The sequence below is a fragment of the Narcine bancroftii genome, chromosome 1 (assembly GCF_036971445.1).
Source record: "Narcine bancroftii isolate sNarBan1 chromosome 1, sNarBan1.hap1, whole genome shotgun sequence".
Lineage (NCBI taxonomy): Eukaryota > Metazoa > Chordata > Chondrichthyes > Torpediniformes > Narcinidae > Narcine > Narcine bancroftii.
Genome location: NC_091469.1, coordinates 3,988,798 through 4,011,693, shown reverse-complemented (window position 1 = coordinate 4,011,693; position 22,896 = coordinate 3,988,798). Strand labels below are relative to the sequence as shown.

Below are 22,896 nucleotides of genomic sequence, written 5' to 3'. Positions count from 1 at the left end.
TCTCCTTTGTTCTGGCCATCTAACAGTTGAACTCACTCCTTTCCTATTTTTATTTTCCTTTCATTTTATTTCCTGCAGTACAAATGAATGAACAGAGAAGTTCATTAAAAAGGAAGCTGATAATATACAGTGCCCTCCATAATGTTTGGAACAAAAAAATGTTTTTCAAAGCTTAATAAACTGGAATATTCTTGAATGGCCAAGTCTGATCCAAATCTAATTGAGCATGCGTTCCATATGTTGAAGAGAACATTTAAAGGGACAATCCCCCAAAACAAGCAAAAGCTGAAGAAGGTTGCTGTAGAGGCCTTTACAGAGCACCACCAGTGAAGATACTCAGCACATGGTGATGTCTATGAATCACAGACTTCAAAAAGTCATTGCAAGGGATATACAACAAAGTACTAAACATGACTTTAATATACATTCTATTTGCAATGTCCAAAATATTATGATACTCTGCAATGAGGGGTCAATATATAAAGTGTGCTGTAATTTCTACTTGGTCAAATCAAAATGTATTCAAATAACCTTGAATAAAATCCGGGATGCGCATTTTAATCATGTGTGAGTTGTTGGATTACAAATTATAAACTATGGAGCACAGGGGCAAATGAAAGAAAAACGTGTTTTTGCCCCAAACATTAAGGAGGACACTGTAACTTTACTAAAAGATCCTTCCATTCTTCCTCAGGCCAAATGGTCAATGCCAGTTCCCAAAGGTCCAATCACATTAGTCCTATTTCCCATTCACCTTGCAACTGATTTCTCTCACAGGTCCATCAACTTCCTTTTGATTGGGGCAGAGTCACGTGATGGAGTAGTGGCCGGTCAGGGAACTCCAGCACTCTCCGGAAAAGTTTTTTAAAAATACACAAAACACAAAGGCACAAGAATAAAAATTAAAACAAAGTGAAAGTAAAGGTGGGAAGAAAATGGCAGCGAAGAAAAAGTCGAAAGTAACAGGAAGAAGAGAATAAGAAAGAACGTCATAAGAAGAAGGTGAAGGCCTTACCTGTTCAAGGAGGCCCGCCGTGGAGAGAGAAGCCCACTCCCTAAGGTCAGTGGAAGTCCTGAGCTCGGGACTACAAAAATGGCTCGCGGAGCCAAGTAAAAATGCACAACTGCGCATGAAAAAAAAACACTGACAGGAGGGGGGACCAGCTGAGGAGTCGATCTCCACAGCTGAGGATGACAGCTGCAACACAACAACAGGAAGAGAACATAGAAAACAACGAGAACAAGAAAGAAGAGAGTAAAAAGAAAACAAGGAAACAACAGATGACCAACCCAGAGAAAGAAGAAGAAAGGAAAGGCAAGACAATGGATATATTTTTTTTTAAAGAATATATGGAATCAGTAAAAGAATGGCAACTACAAGAATTTAGTGAAATAAAAAGAAGAATTAAAAGTGCAGAAGAAAAAATGAATAGATTAGAGATGGTCATGTCAGATATAGGAAAAAGAGTGACAAGGTGGAAGAACGAGAAACGTAGAAATGGAAGTAGAGGACTTAAAAAAGAAATTAGAAGAATCTAATAAAAAAGTTAAAGAGACACAAGAGCTGTTAGCTCAGAAGATAGATATAATGGAAAATTATAATAGAAGAAATAATATAAAGATAGTGGGCCTTAAGGAAGATGAAGAAGGCAAGAATATGAGAGAATTTATAAAAGATTGGATCCCCAGGGTCCTAGGAAGACCAGAATTACAGGAAGAAATGGAAATAGAAAGGGCACATAGAACATTAGCCCCGAAGCCACAGCCACAACAAAAACCAAGATCCATTTTAGTAAAATTCTTAAGATATACAACAAGAGAAAATATATTGGAGAAAGCAATGCAGAAAATAAGAGAAGACAAAAAGCCATTGGAATACAAAGGTCAAAATTTTTTTTTCTATCCAGACATAAGTTTTGAACTCCTGAAGAAGAGAAAGGAGTTTAATACAGCAAAAATGATCCTATGGAAAAAAGGATATAAATTTATGCTAAAGTACCCAGCGGTACTTAAAATAGTTATTCCAGGGCAGCAAAACAGACTATTCTCGGATCCGGAGGAAGCACGAAAATTTGCAGAACAACTACAAAACAGGCAGAGAGATGAAAACATGTAACGAGAGTAAAAATGACCACGAACTATATGTATGTGTGTATATGGGTGTATATATATGTATATATGAAGGCCTTACCTGTATATATGTATATATGTGTGTACATGAGTGTATCCGTATTTAAAGGAAAATATATAGAGTATAGATAAGAATTAATAAGGGAATGAAAGGGAAGAGAGGAAGTAAGGAGGGAATTAAGAGAGTGACCTTTGTTATATATGAAAATTGAACTCTTTTCTGGGGGGGGCTGGGTGGGGAAGAGTTACGGTCAGTGCAAAATCAGTTGACGCTTGCGAGTGAATTCGCAAATCCAAATGGAGAGGGGAGATGTGGTTGCCCGACAAGGGATAAAGGGCAACTCAGGAAGGGGAGGGGATAGTGGGGTTAAAGAAATTTTAGATAGGAGAATAAGGGAAATGTTTGATGTTTTAGAAATTTTGTCTTATAAAGTGTTCAAAACAAGAAAGCAGAAATGGATAAGAAGGAAAGGTGATGATGAGGAAACAGAAAGGAAAGATAAACAAAGTATGAAATGGCTACGTTGAACTATATGACTTTAAATATTAACGGAATACATAACCAAATCAAAAGGAAGAAACTGCTAAATTTACTGAAAAAAGAAAAAATTGATATAGCATTCGTGCAAGAAACACATTTAACTGAAATGGAGCACAAGAAATTAAAGAGAGATTGGGTAGGACATGTAACAGCAGCGTCATATAATTCAAAAGCTAGAGAAGTAGCTATATTAATCAGTAAAAATATACCAATTAAAATAGAAGAGGAAATAATAGATCCAGCAGGGAGATATGTAATGATAAAATGTCAGATATATTCGAAGTTTTGGAATTTACTCAATATATTAGAATGAGTTTTGGAATTTACTAACGAAGATCAAAAATTTATGCAAGATATTTTTTTGAAGATAGCAGACACGCAAGGGAACATACTAATAGGATGGGATTTCAACCTTAATTTGGATTCAAACATGGATAAAACTGGGGAAAAAATTAACAGAAAGAACAAAGTAACCAAATTTATAATTAAATCGATGCAAGAAATGCAACTTTTGGATATATGGAGGAAACAACACCCAAAGGAAAAAGAATATTCATATTATTCGGGTAGACATAAAACATACTCAAGAATAGACCTATTCCTGTTATTAGCTCGTATGCAAGAAAGAATAAGAAAAGCAGAATATAAATCTAGAATATTATCGGACCACTCACCCCTGATATTGACAATAGAGTTAGAGGACATCCCTCCAAGAATGTATAGAGAATTCATTGAAAGACAAATTAAAATGTACTTTGAAATAAATACGGAATCAGTGAAAGATAAGTTTATACTATGGGTCGCAATGAAAGCGTTCATCAGAGGGCAAATAATAAGTTACGTAACCAAGATGAAGAAGGACTACAATCAGGAAACAGAGCAGTTGGAAAAGGAAATAGTAAATATAGAAAAAGAATTAGCAATGAAGGAAGACACAACTAAAAGAAGAGAATTGGCAGATAAAAAAATAAAATCTGAAACACTACAAACATATAAAGTGGAGAAGAACATAATGAAGACAAAACAGAAATATTATGAACTAGGAGAAAAAACGCACAAAATTCTAGCATGGCAGCTTAAGACAGAACAAACTAAGAGAATGGTATTGACATCAAGGAAAAAAGACAAACAAATCACATATAATCCAACGGAGATTAATGAAAACTTCAGAGAATTCTATGAACAATTATACCAATCTGAAAACGAAGGGAAAGAAGACAAAATAGATGAATTTTTAACTAAAATTGAACTACCAAAATTACAAATAGAGGAACAAAATAAATTAACAGAACCATTTGAAATAGTAGAAATACAAGAGATAATAAAAAAAACTACCAAATAACAAAACACCAGGAGAGGATGGATTCCCAATAGAATTCTATAAAACATTTAAAGATTTATTAATTCCTCCCCTCCTGGAAGTAATCAATCAGATTGATAAAACACAAAGCTTACCAGATTCATGCAAAACAGCAATAATTACAGTAATACCAAAGACAGGGAAAGATCCACTCGCACCAGCGTCATATAGACCAATATCTTTACTTAACACAGATTATAAGATAATAGCTAAACTATTAGCAAACAGATTAGCCGACTATGTACCAAAAATAGTAAATCTAGACCAAACTGGATTTATTAAAAAAAGACGAAAAACAGACAATATTTGTAAATTTATTAACTTAATTCATGCAGTAGAAGGGAATAAAGCTCCAACAGTAGCAGTTGCTTTAGACGCAGAGAATGCCTTTGACAGAGTAGAATGGAATTATTTATTCAAAGTATTACAAAAATTCAGTTTACCAGAGAAGTATATTAATTGGATTAAAGCATTATATAAGGGGCCATTGGCGAAAGTGACAGTAAATGGATATATATCAAAGCAATTTAACTTAAGCAGATCAACAAGGCAGGGATGCCCACTATCGCGTTAGCTATAGAACCACTAGCAGAATTGATAAGAACAGAAAATAAAATAAAAGGGATAAAAATAAAAGACAAGGAATATAAAATCAGTTTATTTGCAGATGACGTTATAGTATACTTAACAGAACCAGAAATATCAATAAAAGAATTACATAAGAAATTGAAGGAATATGGAAAAGTGTTGGGTTACAAGATTAACGCAAATAAAAGTGAAGTAATGCCAATAAATAATGCGGATTTCTCAAAATTTAAGAAAGAATCACCATTCAGATGGCAAATGCAAGCAATACGATACCTAGGTATACAAAAAAATAAAAACCTCAGCCATCTATATAAACTCAATTATTATCCACTCATGAAAAAATTACAGGACAACTTAGAGCATTGGAAAGACTTACCACTAACACTAATAGGAAGGATAAACTGTATTAAAATAAACATTTTTCCAAGGATACAATACCTATTTCAGGCATTGCCAATACACTTGACAGAGAAATTCTTCAAGGAGTTAAAGAAAATAATAAGGAAATTTTTATGGAAAGTGGGGGGAACCGAGGATAGCACTAGATAAATTAACAGAATGGTATAAACAAGGAGGCTTACAACTGCCAAACTTTAAAAATTATTATAGAGCCGCACAATTAAGATACCTATCAGATTTTTATCAAACAAGGGAAAAGCCAGATTGGACTAGATTAGAACTAGATAAAATAGGGGAGAAGATAACTGAACATATATTATATAAATGGGATGAAAAATTGGTACAACGTAGGAATTCTCCAGTATTACATCATCTGCTCAATATTTGGAAGAAGATTCATGTAGAAAGGAATAAAACAAATTACCAATTACCAAAACTAATACTGATGCAAAATCAGCTAATCTCTTTTACAATAGATAACCTTTCCTTTAGAGAATGGGAGAGAAAAGGGATCAAAAGAATAGAAAATTGCTTTTTAGGAAATAAATTACTATCCTTTGAACAAATGAAGGATAAATATAATATAACTCAAGATACAGTGTTGGCATACTACCAACTGAAATCCTACTTGAAGGACAAATTGGGAAGCAGTCTGAGGTTGCCAGATGGAAGTAATTTTGAATATGTGATTACAGATACAATGATAATCAAAAAATTTATAACAAATATGTATATTAAACTGCAAGAAAAGGAGAATGAGGAAACAAATGGTAAAACTAAACAAAAATGGGAACAAGATTTAAACAAAGATAAAGAAGGAAACATGGGAGAAGTTATGCTCTGGAACTATGAGAAATACAATAAACACAAGGTTACGTATGATACACAGGCTATACATTACACCTCAAAAGTTAAATAAATGGGGGCCAACAGTATCTGACAGATGTTTTCGTTGTAAAAAAGAAATGGGAACAACAATTCATGCAATCTGGACATGTGAGAAAGTGAAAAAATTTTGGGAAGATCTAAAGCAGATATTAAATAAAATCACAAAAAGCAATATACCAAAAAACGCAGAGATCTTCCTCCTAAGTAACATAAAAAACAAAGAATTTGGACTTGATTTGGATGGTGCACAAAAAAGATTTGTTAGGATAGCCCTAGCCGTAGCAAAAAAATGTATTATGTCAGCCTGGAAATTAGAAGATAACTTGAGAATACAACAATGGTATATAGAAATGAATAAATGTATTCCATTAGAAAAAATAACATATAATTTAAGAAATAATATTACAATGTTTGAACAAATATGGGAGCCATACATGAAACACAATAGAGAAAACCTACCGGGGACATCTACCACCTAAAATGACAGAAGGAGAAGGAAATGAAAAGAATTAACTCAGTGGAATTTCTTGTTTATTTTTATTGAGTGACAACATTGTTTGACAGGTTTAATGTATCTTAGATTCTGTACTTTAAATGAATGGGAGGGGAGGTAGGGAGGGTGGGATGGGAAGAGGGAGGGGGGAGAAAAAGACACTGTATATATTTGAAAAGAAAAATGTATGTATCTTGATCAATGTGATTTATAGTGTGAAAATTTTTTTTTTAAAAACTTCCTTTTGGTTATCCTACTATTTACCTACATGAAGGTATAATTTACAGTATCTGAGATGTGGGAGGAAACCACAGCATGGGGAGAATATAGTCAGACTGAGCTATTTAGGAAGAAAAGCAGACCCATGGACTTTCCATGAATCTCCAGAGGATTCTACTATCCAGCCATACCCCCTTCTCCAGCAGTAGTCTCCAGTGCAAATTTAATTGGCTATAAAAAAAATGAGGCCAGCAGCAGTTTCTTCATCAAAGGTCCACAGAGTTCAAGATTCAAGATGACAACATCTAGTCAGCAGCCAGACATCAAGGGTTGCAGGCACCAAGTGGCAAACTGGTGCAAGATATCAGAGAATGAGTACAAAACCCCCACCTTAGAGGAGGAGCTCCGAAGATCTCTGAAGGGAATAAAACCCACAAGAAGCAAACCAGGGAGTCCTGAGCTGAAGAAATGATATGGCCAGGGAGGCTTCTGTCAGTCCCAAGTTGCTGTATGGTGTACAGTAACAAAATGCAGCAACTGGGCAAACTCCTGCTTGGCTTGGCAGCCTAAGGTCTCACGCCAGGCTGCAAACTAACGACAACCATCTACTGGAAAGCAGAATACAGGTGATGGCAAGCAGGCCTCCAAAAAGGCCTTTGGCTCTAAAGCTCGAAAAATTCAGAACCAGGGATCGTGGAGGTCCAATCTGGATACAGGACCCTGGTTGGATTTATCAACAAGCAACAAGCTGCAAGGTCATGAAAGTCTGGAGGTAGTTACATCAGAGAAGGGACTGAGATCCATAGCTGCTCAATATCTCTGAAGGGAATCTCTTTTGTTTTCATCATGGCACCAGACTACTTGGCGGCTCGTTTACCTTTGCAGAATAAGCAAAGGAACTCTTTTTATGCTTCTTGTATACTTGACAATTTTTTTAAAATGGGAATGCTCACAAAGCTACTGATGCAGACCCGAGAGAGCAGGGAGTAGAGACGTAAAGCTGCTCCACAGGGTCCACTGCTCAGTCTTAATGCTGGCGGCTCCATACATGTTCAATATTCCGAAGGAAAAGTTCACGGAAACAAGACATCAGGACCGGAATTTGAGAGGATGCTGAGGGCATCAAGAGCTCTTCAAGGGCCTTGGGCACTGAAAGCTTCCTAATTGTATTAGAGGCTTTGGATCTGGAGCCTGTGTTGCAGAAACTGCGTGCGTACTGGAGGCGAATCCATGGACACTCAGTGTATCTGAAAGGACTGCCTTTTGCTTCTCTTTTTTTTTTAAATATTGGGGGCTCTGGACAAGGCTCATGACCACTCTTTGCCTTACAGTAGGCAACAATTGTAGTATATTGTATCTGTTCCATTTTTTGTATTATTACATGACAATAAAGGAACCTTTGAATTTAAACTGAGATCTCGGGAACTGTGAAGCAGCAACACTAGCTACAGTTTTATCATGCCACTCTTGCTGATGGGATAGGGCCAGGAGCAAGTTGCATCAATGAGTTGGAAAATTTAATTTCTTGATTATTTAAGCCTCCCACCACTCCATGGTTACAGCCCAGCTAGAATCCCTTAATTATTCAGAGTGAAACACAAAAGTCTGCCGACACTGTGATTGTAGTAGAAACATACAGTAAATGCTGGAGGAACTCAGCCAGTCTCATTGCTTCCATAGGAAGCAAATATATATTACTGACAGTTTGGGCCTGAGCCCTTCTTCAAGGTATAAGCAAAAAGCAGGCAGGCATCTGAATAAAGTCTGGGAGAGAAAGGGGGAAGAATGGGAGTGGGAGGATGCAGACCAACAAACAAATGGTGTTAACTGAATGTGACAAGAGGAAAGGTGAGGATTGATTTTAGCTCTGAAAGGAGACAGAGGGAAAGGAGAGAGAGAGAGAGAGAGAGAGAGAGAGAGAGAGAGAGAGAACTAGAAGAGACAGAGGTCAAAGATGGGGGAGTAGTTTAACAGAAACAGGAGAAGTCAATGTTAATGCCATCCAATTAGAGGGTGTCCAACAGAAGATGAAGTATTGTTCCTCCTTTTTGTGGGTGGTCTCAATCTGGCAGTGCATAAGACCATGGACAAACATGTCAATAAGGCAATGGAACAGGAAATTAAAAAGGGTGGTAATTATTCTGCCACTTTATAAACACACACAATTCAAATTAATTCACTCATACACATTGGTCTTTGTTGTTTAGCCAATCTGCACATCAAAAGCAATCACAGCGTTTCAGCCATTTTAATAAACAACACCTACCATCCTCAACCATGGCTTGACCTTTCTGAGCCACTGCTTTAATACGTGGCTCATGACCAGAAATCTCTGCCTGGAGTGCCTGGTGCTTTTTAAGCAAGTTCTGTACGCCAATCAAATCCTTTCCTGGAACACAAAGTTTAAAAATTGAGAATCAATTGCCCTTTCAAAATTGCTCTGTCAAGAACTTTTCGCAGCAAAATTTATAAAGTCTAATGCTTGGAAATGTGCCAAAATGTATCCAAGCTCCTACATTTGCAAAAGCAGAACATAGAACATCGGGCCAAGTTAATTTAATCTGTGCTGAAACCCAATTACCTTAACCATGGTAGTGGTTTTGTGAGAGCGGAGTTGGGGGTGGGGGGTGGAGTTAGATGAGAATAGGCTGGCGATAACTTCCATCTGAGATACAAAATGATGATGACTGCCCAATGTTTCCTCCTTAAACTCAGGAGCAAGCACCGAGGCCAATGATTAGGTCAGACATCACAGCAAATCAGGCCTGCTTACAAGGAAGTGCCACCTGGGTAAACTGATGGAAGTGGAAATAAATATCAACAGGGTTTCTAAAAGTGATTTATTCACAAGAAGTGAATCCTAACAATGAAGGCATTTATCATCCTCCCCCAATGGTCCCTGTCCTAATGCAGCTGTTAAAAATCAATCCCAGTGGTAGGGCTGCGACCACTTGGATCTAAATGGATGTCCCTGAAGGATATTAGTTAAAGATGACTTTTTTAAAAATTTCAATCCAGTTATTGTTTACTAGGAATTTTTAAAATACTAGATTTATTCCTTAAATTACTCAGCTTGAACAATGGAATTTAAAGACATGTCTTTCCAGGGGTGACGTTAATCTTTTACTGAAGGAAGGAAATGGGCTCAGGATGCAGGATTACCTCTTCCTATTTTGATAAATATTATAAAAAAGGAAAAATAATTAATATATAAACATTCTGTACATCCTAATTGACCTCACCTCTGTTGGTAGAAGCAGCAATGGGCTCCTTTTCCCGAATCCACGTTTCTTCATCTTCAATATCACGGAAAAGCTGTTGAAGTCTAAGGGAGTCAGCAAGTTTCTGTTTGCGAGACACCATTGGGTCTTTCAATGCCTCATAACGACCAACCAAAGTTTCTTGCTTTTTCTTGATGTTCTCAGCATCAAAATGTCCCGCTTCTTGGAACTGCCTGGCTTGAATATTAATCCCATCAATACGGTCCTTCCAAAGAACAAAGTGAATAAAGTTGGTTTTATTTTAGCATTATGAACCATCTACAAGATATTTTCAGTAAAAAGGTTAATTGAGTGGAAATCACAAAACAAAGCTGGTTGTGGCATTTTAATTTTTTTACTCACTGCCGGCCAACTAAAATGCAAACACTTTCCTGCAGAATGATCTCATCCAAATGACAATCATTTGCTTGGTAATAGTGCAGGAAAGAGGTGGAAATATAAACATTTCCCATATTCTTCTGAGAGGAGGAATAAACACAAGGAGCCAAACTTCAGTTTGCCCTGAGTTTTGAGACATTTGTTTCCAGGGGGTTAACCTGATTCAATTTTAAAAGCAGCTAGAACCAAGATTAAATTTGCCAATTTTTTTGAATATTTTATTTTTGATTTTTTTTCCCATAAATTTTCATATCAAAATTTTCATTGCTGCTTCTACCAACAGAGGTCAAGTCAATTAGGATGTAATTGAGAGAGAGAGAGAGAGAGTGAGAGAGAGAGAGAGAGAGAAAAAGAGAGTGTGAATGCAAAAATTTTTTTACAAAACAACCCTTTCCCTCCCACCCCTTTCACAGTATAAATCTGAACACCGTCAGGGCTTACAGTTGGGTTTTAAAAAAATTAAAGTTTTCATTGGTTGGCATAATTTTTAAAAATTATATTTGGGCCCCTAATATAGTCCAAATATGGTTGCCATATTTTAAAAATATCATATTTGTTCTTTAAATTATGTGATTTTTTTTTTACATAGGTAGATGTCTTCCATTGTGCTATCTGTAGAGGGGAGTTGGATTCCAAGTAATTACAATACATTTCTTAGCCACAGCTAAAGCTATTTTAACAAATGAAATTTGAAATTTAGTTAGTTTGTTACTTATTTCAATAAAATTGTCCAAAAGATAAAGCTCCAGATTGTCCACGAATGCCACCCGTTATCCTTGTTAGTATTTCAGTAATATCCTGCCAGAAAGGTCTGACCTTCACACCGACTACTTAGCATGTACAAACATTCCTATTTCTATTCCACATCTAAAACACACCTCCGATATTTCCGATTTTTTTTAATGTAATTTCTGTGGTGTGAGATATAATTGGTGTAGAAAATTATATTGTACTAATCTGTATCTTGCAATTACAACCATATAATCATTTAAAAATTACAGCACAGAAACAGGCCATTTCAGCCCTTCTAGTCCACATCAAACTAAGTACTCTTCTCTAATCCCACCTACCTCCATCTTCCCCATAACCCTCCATTCCCCTCCCATCCATATACCTATCCAAATTTTCCTTAAATTACAAAGTGGACACTGCCGCCACAACTTCTCCTGGAAGCTCATTCCACCACTCTCTGAGTAAAGAAGTTCCCCCTCACGTTACTTCTAAACTTTTGCCTCTTAATTCTCAACTCATGACCTCTTGTTTTAACCTCTCCTACCCTCAAGGGAAAAAGCCTATCCACATCAACTCTATCTATCCCCCTCATAATGTTAAATACCTCTATCAAATCCCGTCTCAACCTCTACACTCCAAAGAATAAAGACCTAATCTGCTCAATCTTTCTTAGTAATCTAGGTTATGAAACCCAGGTAACATTTTCATAAATCTTCTCTGCACTCTCTCTCTATCTTGTTGATGTCCTTTCTATAATTCGGTGACCAAAACTGCACTCAGTGTTCCAAATTTGGCCTCACCAATGCCTTGAACAGTCTCAACATCACTTCCCAACTCCTATGCTTTGATTCTTATTTTTACTGAAAATATCTTGTATTCTATGCTTTGATTCTTATTTTTACTGAAAATATCTTGTATTCTATGCTTTGATTCATAAAGGCCAGCAGACTAACAGCCTCTTCACCACCCTATCTACATGACATTCTACCTTCAGGGAATGATGAACAGTTATTCCTAGATCTTTCTGCTCCACTGCATTCTTCAATACCCTCCCATTTACTATGCATGTCCTGTTTCAATTATTCCTTCCAAAATGAGGCACTTCACACTTGCCAACATTAAACTCCATCTGCCATTTTTCAGATCACCCTTCCAAGCAGTTCAAATCCCTCTGCAATCTTTGAAAACCTTCTTCATTATTCATAATTCCACCTATTTCAGTATCATCCACATATTACTAATCCAATTTACCACCCCATCATCCAGATCATAACTGACATACTCTCCAAACACGAATCAGACCAACATCTTTCCATGATTGCAACTCCTAAATCCGACTCCCATCTCTCTCTCTCTCTCTCTCTCAATCTCTGCAAACCTGGTTTTGCATTTTCATTTTGGAGAGGAAAGTACTTTTTATATATAAATTTAGGTGGGTTCCTCAACCAAATCATTTGTTCCATCTCACTAATTTCAGGTTGGGCCATGTTTAGTCCCCATCCTTCTCTTAAGAATGATCTTACCTGGAAAAAGCAAAACAATATCCAATTAGCTACTCCATACTTATTTCTTAATTGTTCAAAAGCCACAAGAGATCTTTTTATGTAACAATCAACTTATCTTATTCCTTTGTCATACCATGAATTCATATTTTGTTATCCAGATTCACAGGCAGTAGTACATTTTTATATAATGGTATATGGATGAGAAGAAGATGGAGAGTTATGGGCATTGTGCAGGGAGGTGGGACTAGAAAGGGGTGTTTGGTTCGGTGCGGACTAGAAGGGCCTAATGGCCTGTTTCCATGCTGTAATTGTTATGTTATGTTATGTGTCCTCAGCGATACCTGTTTTTTTTAACCTGATATATTCATTTATTTCTTGCCATTTTCTAATCATATGTATTAATATAGGATTAAGCATTTTTATTGTTAGTGACAAAATGCCACTTATAAAGTCATTTATTGAATTCATTTCCATTCAAATCCACAAAGGGGGCCTTGTTTTCTTCAAAGGAAGATGATACAAATCTTGCGTGGGCTGATAGATAATACTTCTTAAAATCTGGAAGTCTAAATCCTCTCTATTCATGTTAACTTTTCCAGTGCAATTCTTGGTACTTTGTTATTCCTTAGAAATTGTCTTATACAATTATGTATTAATTTAAAGAAATTTTTAGTTCATATAATAGGTAAAGATTGAAAAAGATAGTCTTGGCATTATCTTCACTTTTATACAATTTATCCTTTCAACTAATGTAATCAGCAGATCTTTGCATTTCTGAAAATTTTTTTTTAAGAGGGGTATAATTAAGTTTGTATAATTTCTGTAAATTATGATCTTGTGGCTACCAACGTGATTGGTATACAGGCAAACCAGCTCCAACTGTAACTCGCACGTGGTTGGAGCAGCCTACACCAAAGATGCTGCCAGGCATCTTCCCCTTTCCCCAAAGGAAAGAACCAGCACAGGCAAAATCTGAATAGCTTCCAGTCAGCGACGCAACTTGCTGTTCCCAACGGCGGAACAGGCTGCATTTTTAAAAAAGCCTCGGCAAACCAAGTAATAAATCAGCAAGCTTTGGAATGAACCTGTCAACTGCCGGTGTTGTTATTTGTTCTGTTAGCGCAAACACTATAATCTGTCACTATTCCAAAGTATTTATTTCCATTTATATCTACTTTTTGGTATCTTTCATAATCAAAATTCTGCAATAGCATTATCTCACTTTTACCTCTTTTATTTTGTATCCTGATATTCTTCCACACTTTTCTAAAAATGCTTGTAATCTTATTAGTGATTCAGTTGGGTCAGACATATATAATAGCACACCATCAGAAAATCAACTAATTTTATGTTCTTCCTGTCCAACTTTAAAACCTTAATATCAGGATCTCTTAAAATCTCTGCCAGAGATTAGCTAGAATGAATACTGCTGGTGAAAGGGGACACCACTGTCTACTCAATCTACTCAAGGGAATGGATTATTAATTATAATTTTAGCTTGTGGCTTATGATTAAGAGTTTTTATCCAATTTACAATTTTTCTACCTACATCACATTTTTCCAATGCTTTATATAAGGCCTTTCTAGTTGGTCAAATGCCTTTTCTGCATCTAAAGAAATAGTTATGTTTGGATTCAACCTTGATTTTACCATATGTATTATATTGAATAATCTTCCTGGACTATTTGAAGAATTTAATAGATCCCATCTGATCTGGATATATTAATTTTGGTAAATACTCACTCACCCAGTCTGTTGGCTAGTGCCTTTGCTATGACTTTATAGTCTCCATTCAGAAGTGATATTGGTATGTATGATGAAGTTTTTAATGGGTCTCTGCCTTTCTTCAGTAGCACTGTAATTATAGCAGTTGAAAAAGTTTCTGGGAGGGTTTGGGTCTCCACAAATTGTCTAACACATCCATCAAAAGCGGCATCAACAAATCTTTAAATTGTCTATAGAACTCAGGAGCAAACCCATCTTTCCCCAGGGATTTATTAGCTTATAAAGTATCCAGGGCTTTCTCTATTTCTTCCCTTGTAAAAGGTGCATCTAAGTAATCTTTTGTCTCATTTTCTTCATCTACTAATTCAGATTTATATATAGTTTCATAGAGTATTGTCTAAACATTATTTATTTCCTTTTGATTATATGTTGTAGTATCAGTTTCTAGCTTCTATTGCATTTATCATTCTGGATAATTCCTCTGCTTTAACCTGCTCGTTTTCTAAATTCATAATATTTTTGTTAAATTTTTAATATCATTTTTTAGGTTCTATACTATATAAGTTTTTGTTATTTAATATTCTGTATTCCCGATATCTGATATTCTTTTTCCAATTATATCCTTCTCTAGACTTTCGAAATTACTTGCATATTCTCTCAAGAATCTTTGTATAGGAGATAATTTGTCCCTTCAAATAAGCTTCAAGCATATCCCATATTAGAAAACTGTTGTCAGTAGAAGGAAGATTGTTTTGAAAAAATATTTCTATCTGTCTCTTAATAAATTCACAAAAATCCTTCCTTTTTAATAATGTAGCATTAAGGCACCATCTGTACATACTTTCTTGCTTTTTCATTATCATAATAGTTAATGTTAATGGCTAGTGGTCTGAAAAGTCTTTCCAAGTATCTGTTTATACCACTCTACTTTGGAACTGGGCAGACATTAAAAATAAGTCAATCCTTGTATGTAATTACTGTACCCTTGAAGAGAACGAATAGTCTCTAAGGGGTTGAGCTGCTTACATATATCAATTAAATGTAAATCCTTCATAAATGATAATGTTGTGGCGGATGATGTTTGTGCTCATACGCCATCATGTTGAAATAACGAGACCACATCTGAAGTTGTCAGCCAACGAAGAGAAGAGCATTTATTAGTTATCAGGCTTAATGTAGTCACACAACATGTGGCCTGGCGTCATGACATCTGAAGTGCTCATGACCTCATGACATAGCTACGAAGAGTAGGCTAGGACTTCTCAGTAGACCTACGGGTGCTGCTAAGTCACTATGCCTCATGGCTTTAGTGGCTAGTTGCCAGTAGATAGGAGGCTGTTGTGTCTAGCTGTCACAAGACAGGAGCTGTTAGTGCTGGTTCTGTCCACTCTCTCCAAGTGTACCGCTACAATGTCATTTTTGCATCTTTCACCCTTGTTATTCTCACTGATTTGTCCAATATTGGATCTAAACAAAAATTGAAATCTCCCAACACTTTTTAAAAAGACATCATTCATAAAGACTTCACTGTCATAATTTGGGGCATAAATATTCATAGATGTATAGGATTCTACATGAATTTTGCAGTGTGCCATTACAAATCTTCCAGCTTAATCAGTTAATGTCTCTTTTATTATTGGTATATTTTTTATTAATTAAAATTGCTACACCTCTTGATTTTGATCCAAATGAAGACGATATTACTTTCCCTACCCAACCCCGATGTTTTTTCTTGTAAAAAGATTATTTGCCTTTAATTTTTTTAGGTCTGCCAAGACCGGTTTTTCCATTAACAGTAAAACTAATAAATGTTAATGTTCTATCCATATTCTTCTTTAAAACAATATTTTTTAACAGTAAAATCTCTCTTTAAATAATAAAGTAATCCTTCCCCTTTAAGAAAAGCACACAATGTCCCTGCCCCAATTGAGAAATATACGTAGAGCCCTGAAAGCCCATGAGAAAAGCCCGTGGAATCTCTCATAGCCAGTAACACATAGTGCTTTTATTGATATCCCTACTTTTTTCCTATATATTCATTAATTTCTTGTCACGTAATAATTATATGTATTAGAATGGGGTTATCCATCTTTTTCTTTATATATAAATGGAGTGTCAAATCACTAAAGTATTTTGCTTCCCCCTCCTCCATTGAGTACATTCCCATATGAACCCAAGAGTGGGGAGGGGGGTTGTTTATGGTTGTTCAGTACCTTAAAAAAGATCTTAGGTAACGTAATAGGCAACAATTGGAAAAGGTATTGCAGTCTTAGCATCTCTTTCATTTCAACGCAATTAACCCTTCCCACCAGAGTAATTGGCAAGTGTCAATTTCTGTAGGTCTCTTTCTATCTTCCCCAAGAAGAGGAACATAATTTAGCTTGTACAGATTTTGTAAGTTATTGTCAATTTCTATTCCAAGATATTTTATTCCATCCCTCTTCCATTTAAATTTACTTCCTTTTTGGTATCTTTCACATTCAAAATTTGTTAATGGCATTATCCCACTTTATCCATATTTATTTTGTATCCTGATATTCTTCCATATTTTTCTAGTTTATTTGTAATTTTTCCAAAGATTTAGCTGGTTCTGATAGATACAATAGCACATCATTGGCAAATAGACTGATTCAATCTTCTTGCCCGACTTTGAAGCCCTTTTTATCTGGATCCCTTCTTATTATCTCTGCCAGCGGTTCAATCATTAAAATAAAAAGTGCTAGACAGGGGGCATCTGTCTAGTTGATCTACTCAAGGGGAACACCACCAACATCTGATTGTTATTATTTTAGTTTGTAGTTCGGCTCCGAATCATGGGTCCTCTACCGGCACCACCTACGGCTCCTAGAACGCTTCCACCAGCATTGTCTCCGCTCCATCCTCAACATCCATTGGAGCGCTCACACCCCTAACGTCGAGGTACTCGAGATGGCAGAGGTCGACAGCATCGAGTCCACGCTGCTGAAGATCCAGCTGCGCTGGATGGGTCACGTCTCCAGAATGGAGGACCATCGCCTTCCCAAGATCGTATTATATGGCGAGCTCTCCACTGGCCACCGTGACAGAGGTGCACCAAAGAAAAGGTACAAGGACTGCCTAAAGAAATCTCTTGGTGCCTGCCACATTGACCACCGCCAGTGGGCTGACAACGCCCATCTTGGCGCCTCACAGTTTGGCGGGCAGCAGCCTCCTTTGAAGAAGACTGCAGAGCCCACCTCACTGACAAAAGGCAAAGGAGGAAAAACCCAACACCCAACCCCAACCAACCAATTTTCCCTTGCAACCGCTGCAATCGTGTCTGCCTGTCCCGCATCGGACTGGTCAGCCACAAACGAGCCTGCAGCTGACGTGGACTTTTTACCCCCTCCATAAATCTTCGTCCGCGAAGCCAAGCCAAAGAAAGAAAGAAGTTTATGGTATAAAGTTTTTATCCAGTTTATAAATGTTCTGCCTATTCCAAATTTTTCCAGTGTTTTAAATAAAAATGACCATTTCAAACAGTCAAATGCTTTTTCTGCATCTAGAGAGACTGTAATATTTGGATTTTGTTCATATTTAGCCATGTATATGATATTAAATAATCTTCATAGACTATTTGAGGAATGCCTTCCTTTAAAAAATCCTGACTGGTCCATATGTATCAATTTTGGCAAGTATTGTCCTAACTTTCACGAGTATCTTATAAATCAGCATTTAACAGGGATATTGGTCTGTATGACAAAATTATTAGGGCTTCCTATTTTTTTGTTAACTGTAATAATCACGGTTGAAAATGACTGGAAGACTGTTTCCACAGCTTGGTCCAGGACAATCATTAAAAGAGGCATTAATGATTCTTTGAATTATCTATAAAACTCTAAGCGGAAATCCTGGAGATTTATTAGCCTTTAGGGTGCCCATGGCCTTTTCGATTTCTTCCTATGTGAAGGGAGCATCTAATTCTATCCTTTCACTCTCTACCAGCCTTGGAAGTTCAACATTCAGCAAAAAATACTTCCACTTCATTCTCATCTCCTAGTAATTCTGATTTTTATAGTTTTGTGTAATACGGTCTCTAAGTGTCATTAATTTCTTTTTGGTTATATACTAGTGTCTGTTTGTGTTTTTATAGCATTTATCATTCTTGATGACTTCTCTGTTTTAATCTACCAGGCTAAAACTTTGTGCACCCATTCACCCAACACATAGTATTGTTGTTTTGTTTTTAATATAGCTTTTCTGTCCCACATGTTTGTATTGTATTATATCTTAGCTTTTTATTCTCTTGTAATCTGTACTCTTCTTGTAGTCCTGTTCTTTGATTTTTTTTTCCTAATTCTTTGATATCCTTCTCCAAACTGTTTACTTCTGCCATGTATTTCCTCTCAAGATTCTTCATTTCAGATATAATTTCTCCCCTTAAATATGCTTTAATTATGTCCCATATCAGAAAACTATTATTAGTAGACAACAGATTTGCTTCACAAAATATTTTTGTCTCTTATAAATTTGCAGGTCTGTTCTTTTAAGCAATGTAGTATTGAGACGCCATCTGTACACATTCTCTTGCTTTTCCATTGTTGCTATAGTTAATAGCCAAACAGGAGTGCGGGTATGACAACGACTCTGTATACGCTAATCTTTGTGAGGTTTTTCAGTTGGTTGTTTTTCCAGACTCTTTTGTGTAGTCTTCCAAAGGCGCTATTTGCCTTGGCGAGTCTGTTGTCTATCTCGTTGTCAACCCTTGCATCTGATGAAATGGTGCAGCCAAGATAGGTAAACTGGTTGACCGTTTTGAGTTTTGTGTGCCCGATGGAGATGTGGGGGGGCTGGTAGTCATGGTGGGGAGCTGGCTGATGGAGGACCTCAGTTTTCTTCAGGCTGACTTCCAAGCCAAACATTTTGGCAGTTTCCGCAAAACAGGATGCCAAGCGCTGAAGAGCTGGCTCAGAATGGACAACTAAAGCGGCATTGTCTGCAAAGAGTAGTTCACGGACGAGTTGTTCTTGTGTCTTGGTGTGAGCTTGCAGGCGCCTCAGATTGAAGAGACAGCCATCCGTGTGGTACCGGATGTAAACAGCGTCTTCATTGTTGAGGTCTTTCATGGCTTGTTTCAGCATCATGCTGAAGAAGATTGAAAAGAGGGTTGGTGCGAGAACGCAGCATCACCTACGGCTCCTAGAACGCTTCCACCAGCATTGTCTCCGCTCCATCCTCAACATTCATTGGAGCGACTTCATCGCCAACATCGAAGTACTCGAGATGGCAGAGGCTGACAGCATCGAATCCACACTGCTGAAGATCCAACTGCGCTGGGTAGGTCACGTCTCCAGAATGGAGGACCATCGCCTTCCCAAGATCGTGTTATATGGCGAGCTCTCCACTGGCTACCGAGACAGAGGTGCACCAAAGAAGAGGTACAAGGACTGCTTAAAGAAATCTCTTGGTGCCTGCCACATTGACCACTGCCAGTGGGCTGATATCGCCTCAAACCGTGCATCTTGGCGCCTCACAGTTTGGCGGGCAGCAACCTCCTTTGAAGAAGACCGCAGAGCCCACTTCACTGGCAAAAGACAAAGGAGGAAAAACCCAACACCCAACCCCAACCAACCAATTTTCCCTTGCAACCGTGTCTGCCTGTCCCGTATCGGACTTGTCAGCCACAAACAAGCCTGCAGCTGACGTGGACATTTACCCCCTCCATAAATCTTCATCCGCGAAGCCAAGCCAAAAAAAAGGAAAAAGAAAAAAAAGATAGTTAATATTAATGGAGAATTGTCTGGTACAATCCTTGTTAGATATTCTGTGTTTTTTAAATCACTCTACTTTTTAAATTGGGAAGACATTAAAACTAAGTCAATCCTTGTATGAATCATACCCTTGAGAAAAAATAAGTCCTTCTCTGGGATTTAATTGCCTCCATACATGGATAAGATTTAGATCTTTCATATATGAAATTGTTTTTGTTGCTTTTGCTCTCATTATTGTTCTTGCTGATTTATCTAGTATTGGGTCGAGCCATAAATTAAAGTCTCCTCCAACTAATATATTTTGTCTTCCCTCTGCTGTTTTTACAACGTGCCATTACATACCTTCCAGCTTGATCAATCTACGTATCTTCTATTAACAATGGCATATTTTTATAAATTAGAATAGCCACCCCTCTTGCCTTTCAACCAAAGAAATACAATATTTGTCCCACCCATCCTCTTAATTTATCATGCTCCAGTTTGGAAAGATGCATTTCCTGCAAAAAGAATATATCCACTTTTAATTTCTTTAAGTATGCCACACCCGCCTCTTCTTCACCGGCCCATTTATCTTGTTAATATTAAGACCAATAAACTTTAGTGTTTTATCCATACCATTTTTCACATAAATATTATATAATAATATCTTCCCAATTTTCTAAATACTGTCGTAACATTTCCCTATTAAAAAATTTCCAACACTTACATTCCCCTTTAAGAAAAACACACACATCCCTAACTCTGACAGTGTCGTTGACAATAGTATCCGGAAGCCTGCAAAAAAACCCTCGGGTTCTTATTCTTCCGAAGAAGAAATCCTCCCTTTGGCACCATCTTTTAAAACCACTCCTCCCCGGACCCATCTTCCACCCAAGACAGAGTTCCCACCTTGTTACTTTCCTTACCACCTTTGTCTTTTCAGAACTTTCCATATAAACAATTGTTTTTTTTCCTTTTTAACAGCTCAGTACTATTAATATAAAAGTTACGTCTTATCAGTTAGTCTAATTTTGAAATGTTCCTTTCAGCCGGCGACTTTAATCTTTCCATAACTTTCTGAAAAAATTTTCTACCTCTATTCTTGAAAATTTGTTGTTCCCTTCTGAGACATCCACACTCAGCGTTGCTGGATAAGTCATTGAAAGTTTTTAGATCGCAATTATCTCTTTACCTCGTCAAATTCCTTTCTGTTTGACCAAGGCATGGCTGAAGTCCTGGAAAAACATCACTTTTGTATTGTTCACCACTAATGGGCCATTATTATTTTTTTAATATTCATATGATTTGCCCAAGATCGCATCTCTTTCCCAGTTACTTAAAAGTCTTACCAGGACTGGTTGTGGTCGCTGTTCACCAGTTCTTCTTGGTCCTTTCAATTTGCAGCTTTGCATTTAACTTATTTTGTCCCAGCATGTGTGGGATCCATGTTTCAAAGAAACTCACTGTGTCTTTTCCCTCTATTCTTTCTCTCAGTCCAATAATTCTTACATTGTTACGTCTACTAAAATTTTCCATAAGGTTGATCTTGTCTATCAGTCCTGTCATTTCTGTGTCTCATATTTTTGCTTTATCTTCCAGTGCCTTCAGCCTGTCTTTTGATTTGTCCAATTTGGCCTCTGAATTAGTCATTTATTCATTTAAGTCTTCCACAATTTCTGTTACCTTCTCTGATATATCTCTCATCGCTGATTCCACATTTGTAAAACGACTGCATAAAGTTTCCATCATGTTCAGGATGGTGGCTATATCTTGGGCTGATCCCCCTGCTCTCCACTTATCAGGCTTCCACTCGATGTTCCTTGCTGAGCTGTTACATTTTCAGTTTTTGTTTTTGGTTGCCGTGGTCATTTATCACTAGTTTTATCCATTTTTGATGATAACATTCTGGTTTTTGAGCTTTTAAACCATCTTGTTAATACTTTTTGAAGAAAGCTCTTTCAAAACACTTCTGCTTAGCTCATTAGCATGGCCGCACCCCCTACACTTTTAAACAATAAATACAAGACGGTTTAACAAAAATTTAAAAAATACTACTTTTACTTAGTTCCATTATAAATATTTTCACCATCTTCCCCCTCGGCAACCTTTTCTTTTTATATATACACACAAACTTCTCAAAGTCTTCCATCTCGTGGGATACATAAAAGAGTATTTCAAGTTTATAACACGTAGTTGTCTTTTCACATTATCAAATTCTTTTCTTTGTTTAATCAAGGTCGGGCTAAAGTCTTTTTTTAAAAAAAAGTACCTTTTCATGATCAACCTCGGGCAGGCCATTATTCTGCTTAAGCCACTTTCAATTGCTCAGACGCAGATAATGCGTCGGCAGATGTGGCTGGGGGAGTGCAGCTGGGACGTTCAGATGCTGCAGAGAAGCCTTTCTGTCACCTGAACGTGCCGGCTGAAGGAGAGCCACGTCCGAACGAACGCCGGCTCCTGTGGACTGTGGCCATTGTCACAGCTTGTTTATGAAGCATCTTGTAGCAGCACTACATGAAAATAATGGAAAAGAAATAAACTTTAATTGTCGTCCACAAAACAGTTGTTGGTTTCTTTTCACGAGGATAATATCTCTGTGCATTGCTCCCTATTGATGTATCCTTTGCTCTTGATCAATGATAATTTATGACAGAATTTCTGCGGGTTTCTGTTTATAAGATTTAAGAATGCAAAAGTTGAGAGATGCTCGTGTAGAACTCTCTCCAGAATGCAAAAATCAATATGAAAGATTAACTGCAACTAACAAACCTTCTTCATTCTCTATAAACCGACACCAAATTGTGGTCAGCGCGGGACTACAGGGCTGGAGCAGCCAGCGTGAGACATCAGGGGCCGGAAGTCCCGCGCCAGCTGCCCCAGCCCCATAGTCCCACGCCGGGGGGCTGTCAGGCAGCGAGGAGGGTAGTTGTCAGCAGGTCACCAGCCTGC

General features: G+C 37.2%; 1 protein-coding gene across 13 annotated transcripts in view; it reads right to left on the bottom strand.

Moving 5' to 3' along the window:
- sptan1 (spectrin alpha, non-erythrocytic 1) overlaps positions 1–22,896 on the bottom strand; it is a 288,463-nt gene that overhangs the window by 85,787 nt on the left and 179,780 nt on the right. For all 13 annotated transcript variants that reach the window (XM_069918941.1, XM_069918885.1, XM_069918909.1 and 10 more), the window contains 2 exons: positions 9,861–10,104; positions 8,885–9,007 (listed from right to left, as the gene is read on the bottom strand). In XM_069918941.1, the coding sequence (XP_069775042.1) occupies positions 8,885–9,007; positions 9,861–10,104 (367 nt within the window). The remainder of the gene's footprint in view (positions 1–8,884; positions 9,008–9,860; positions 10,105–22,896) is intronic.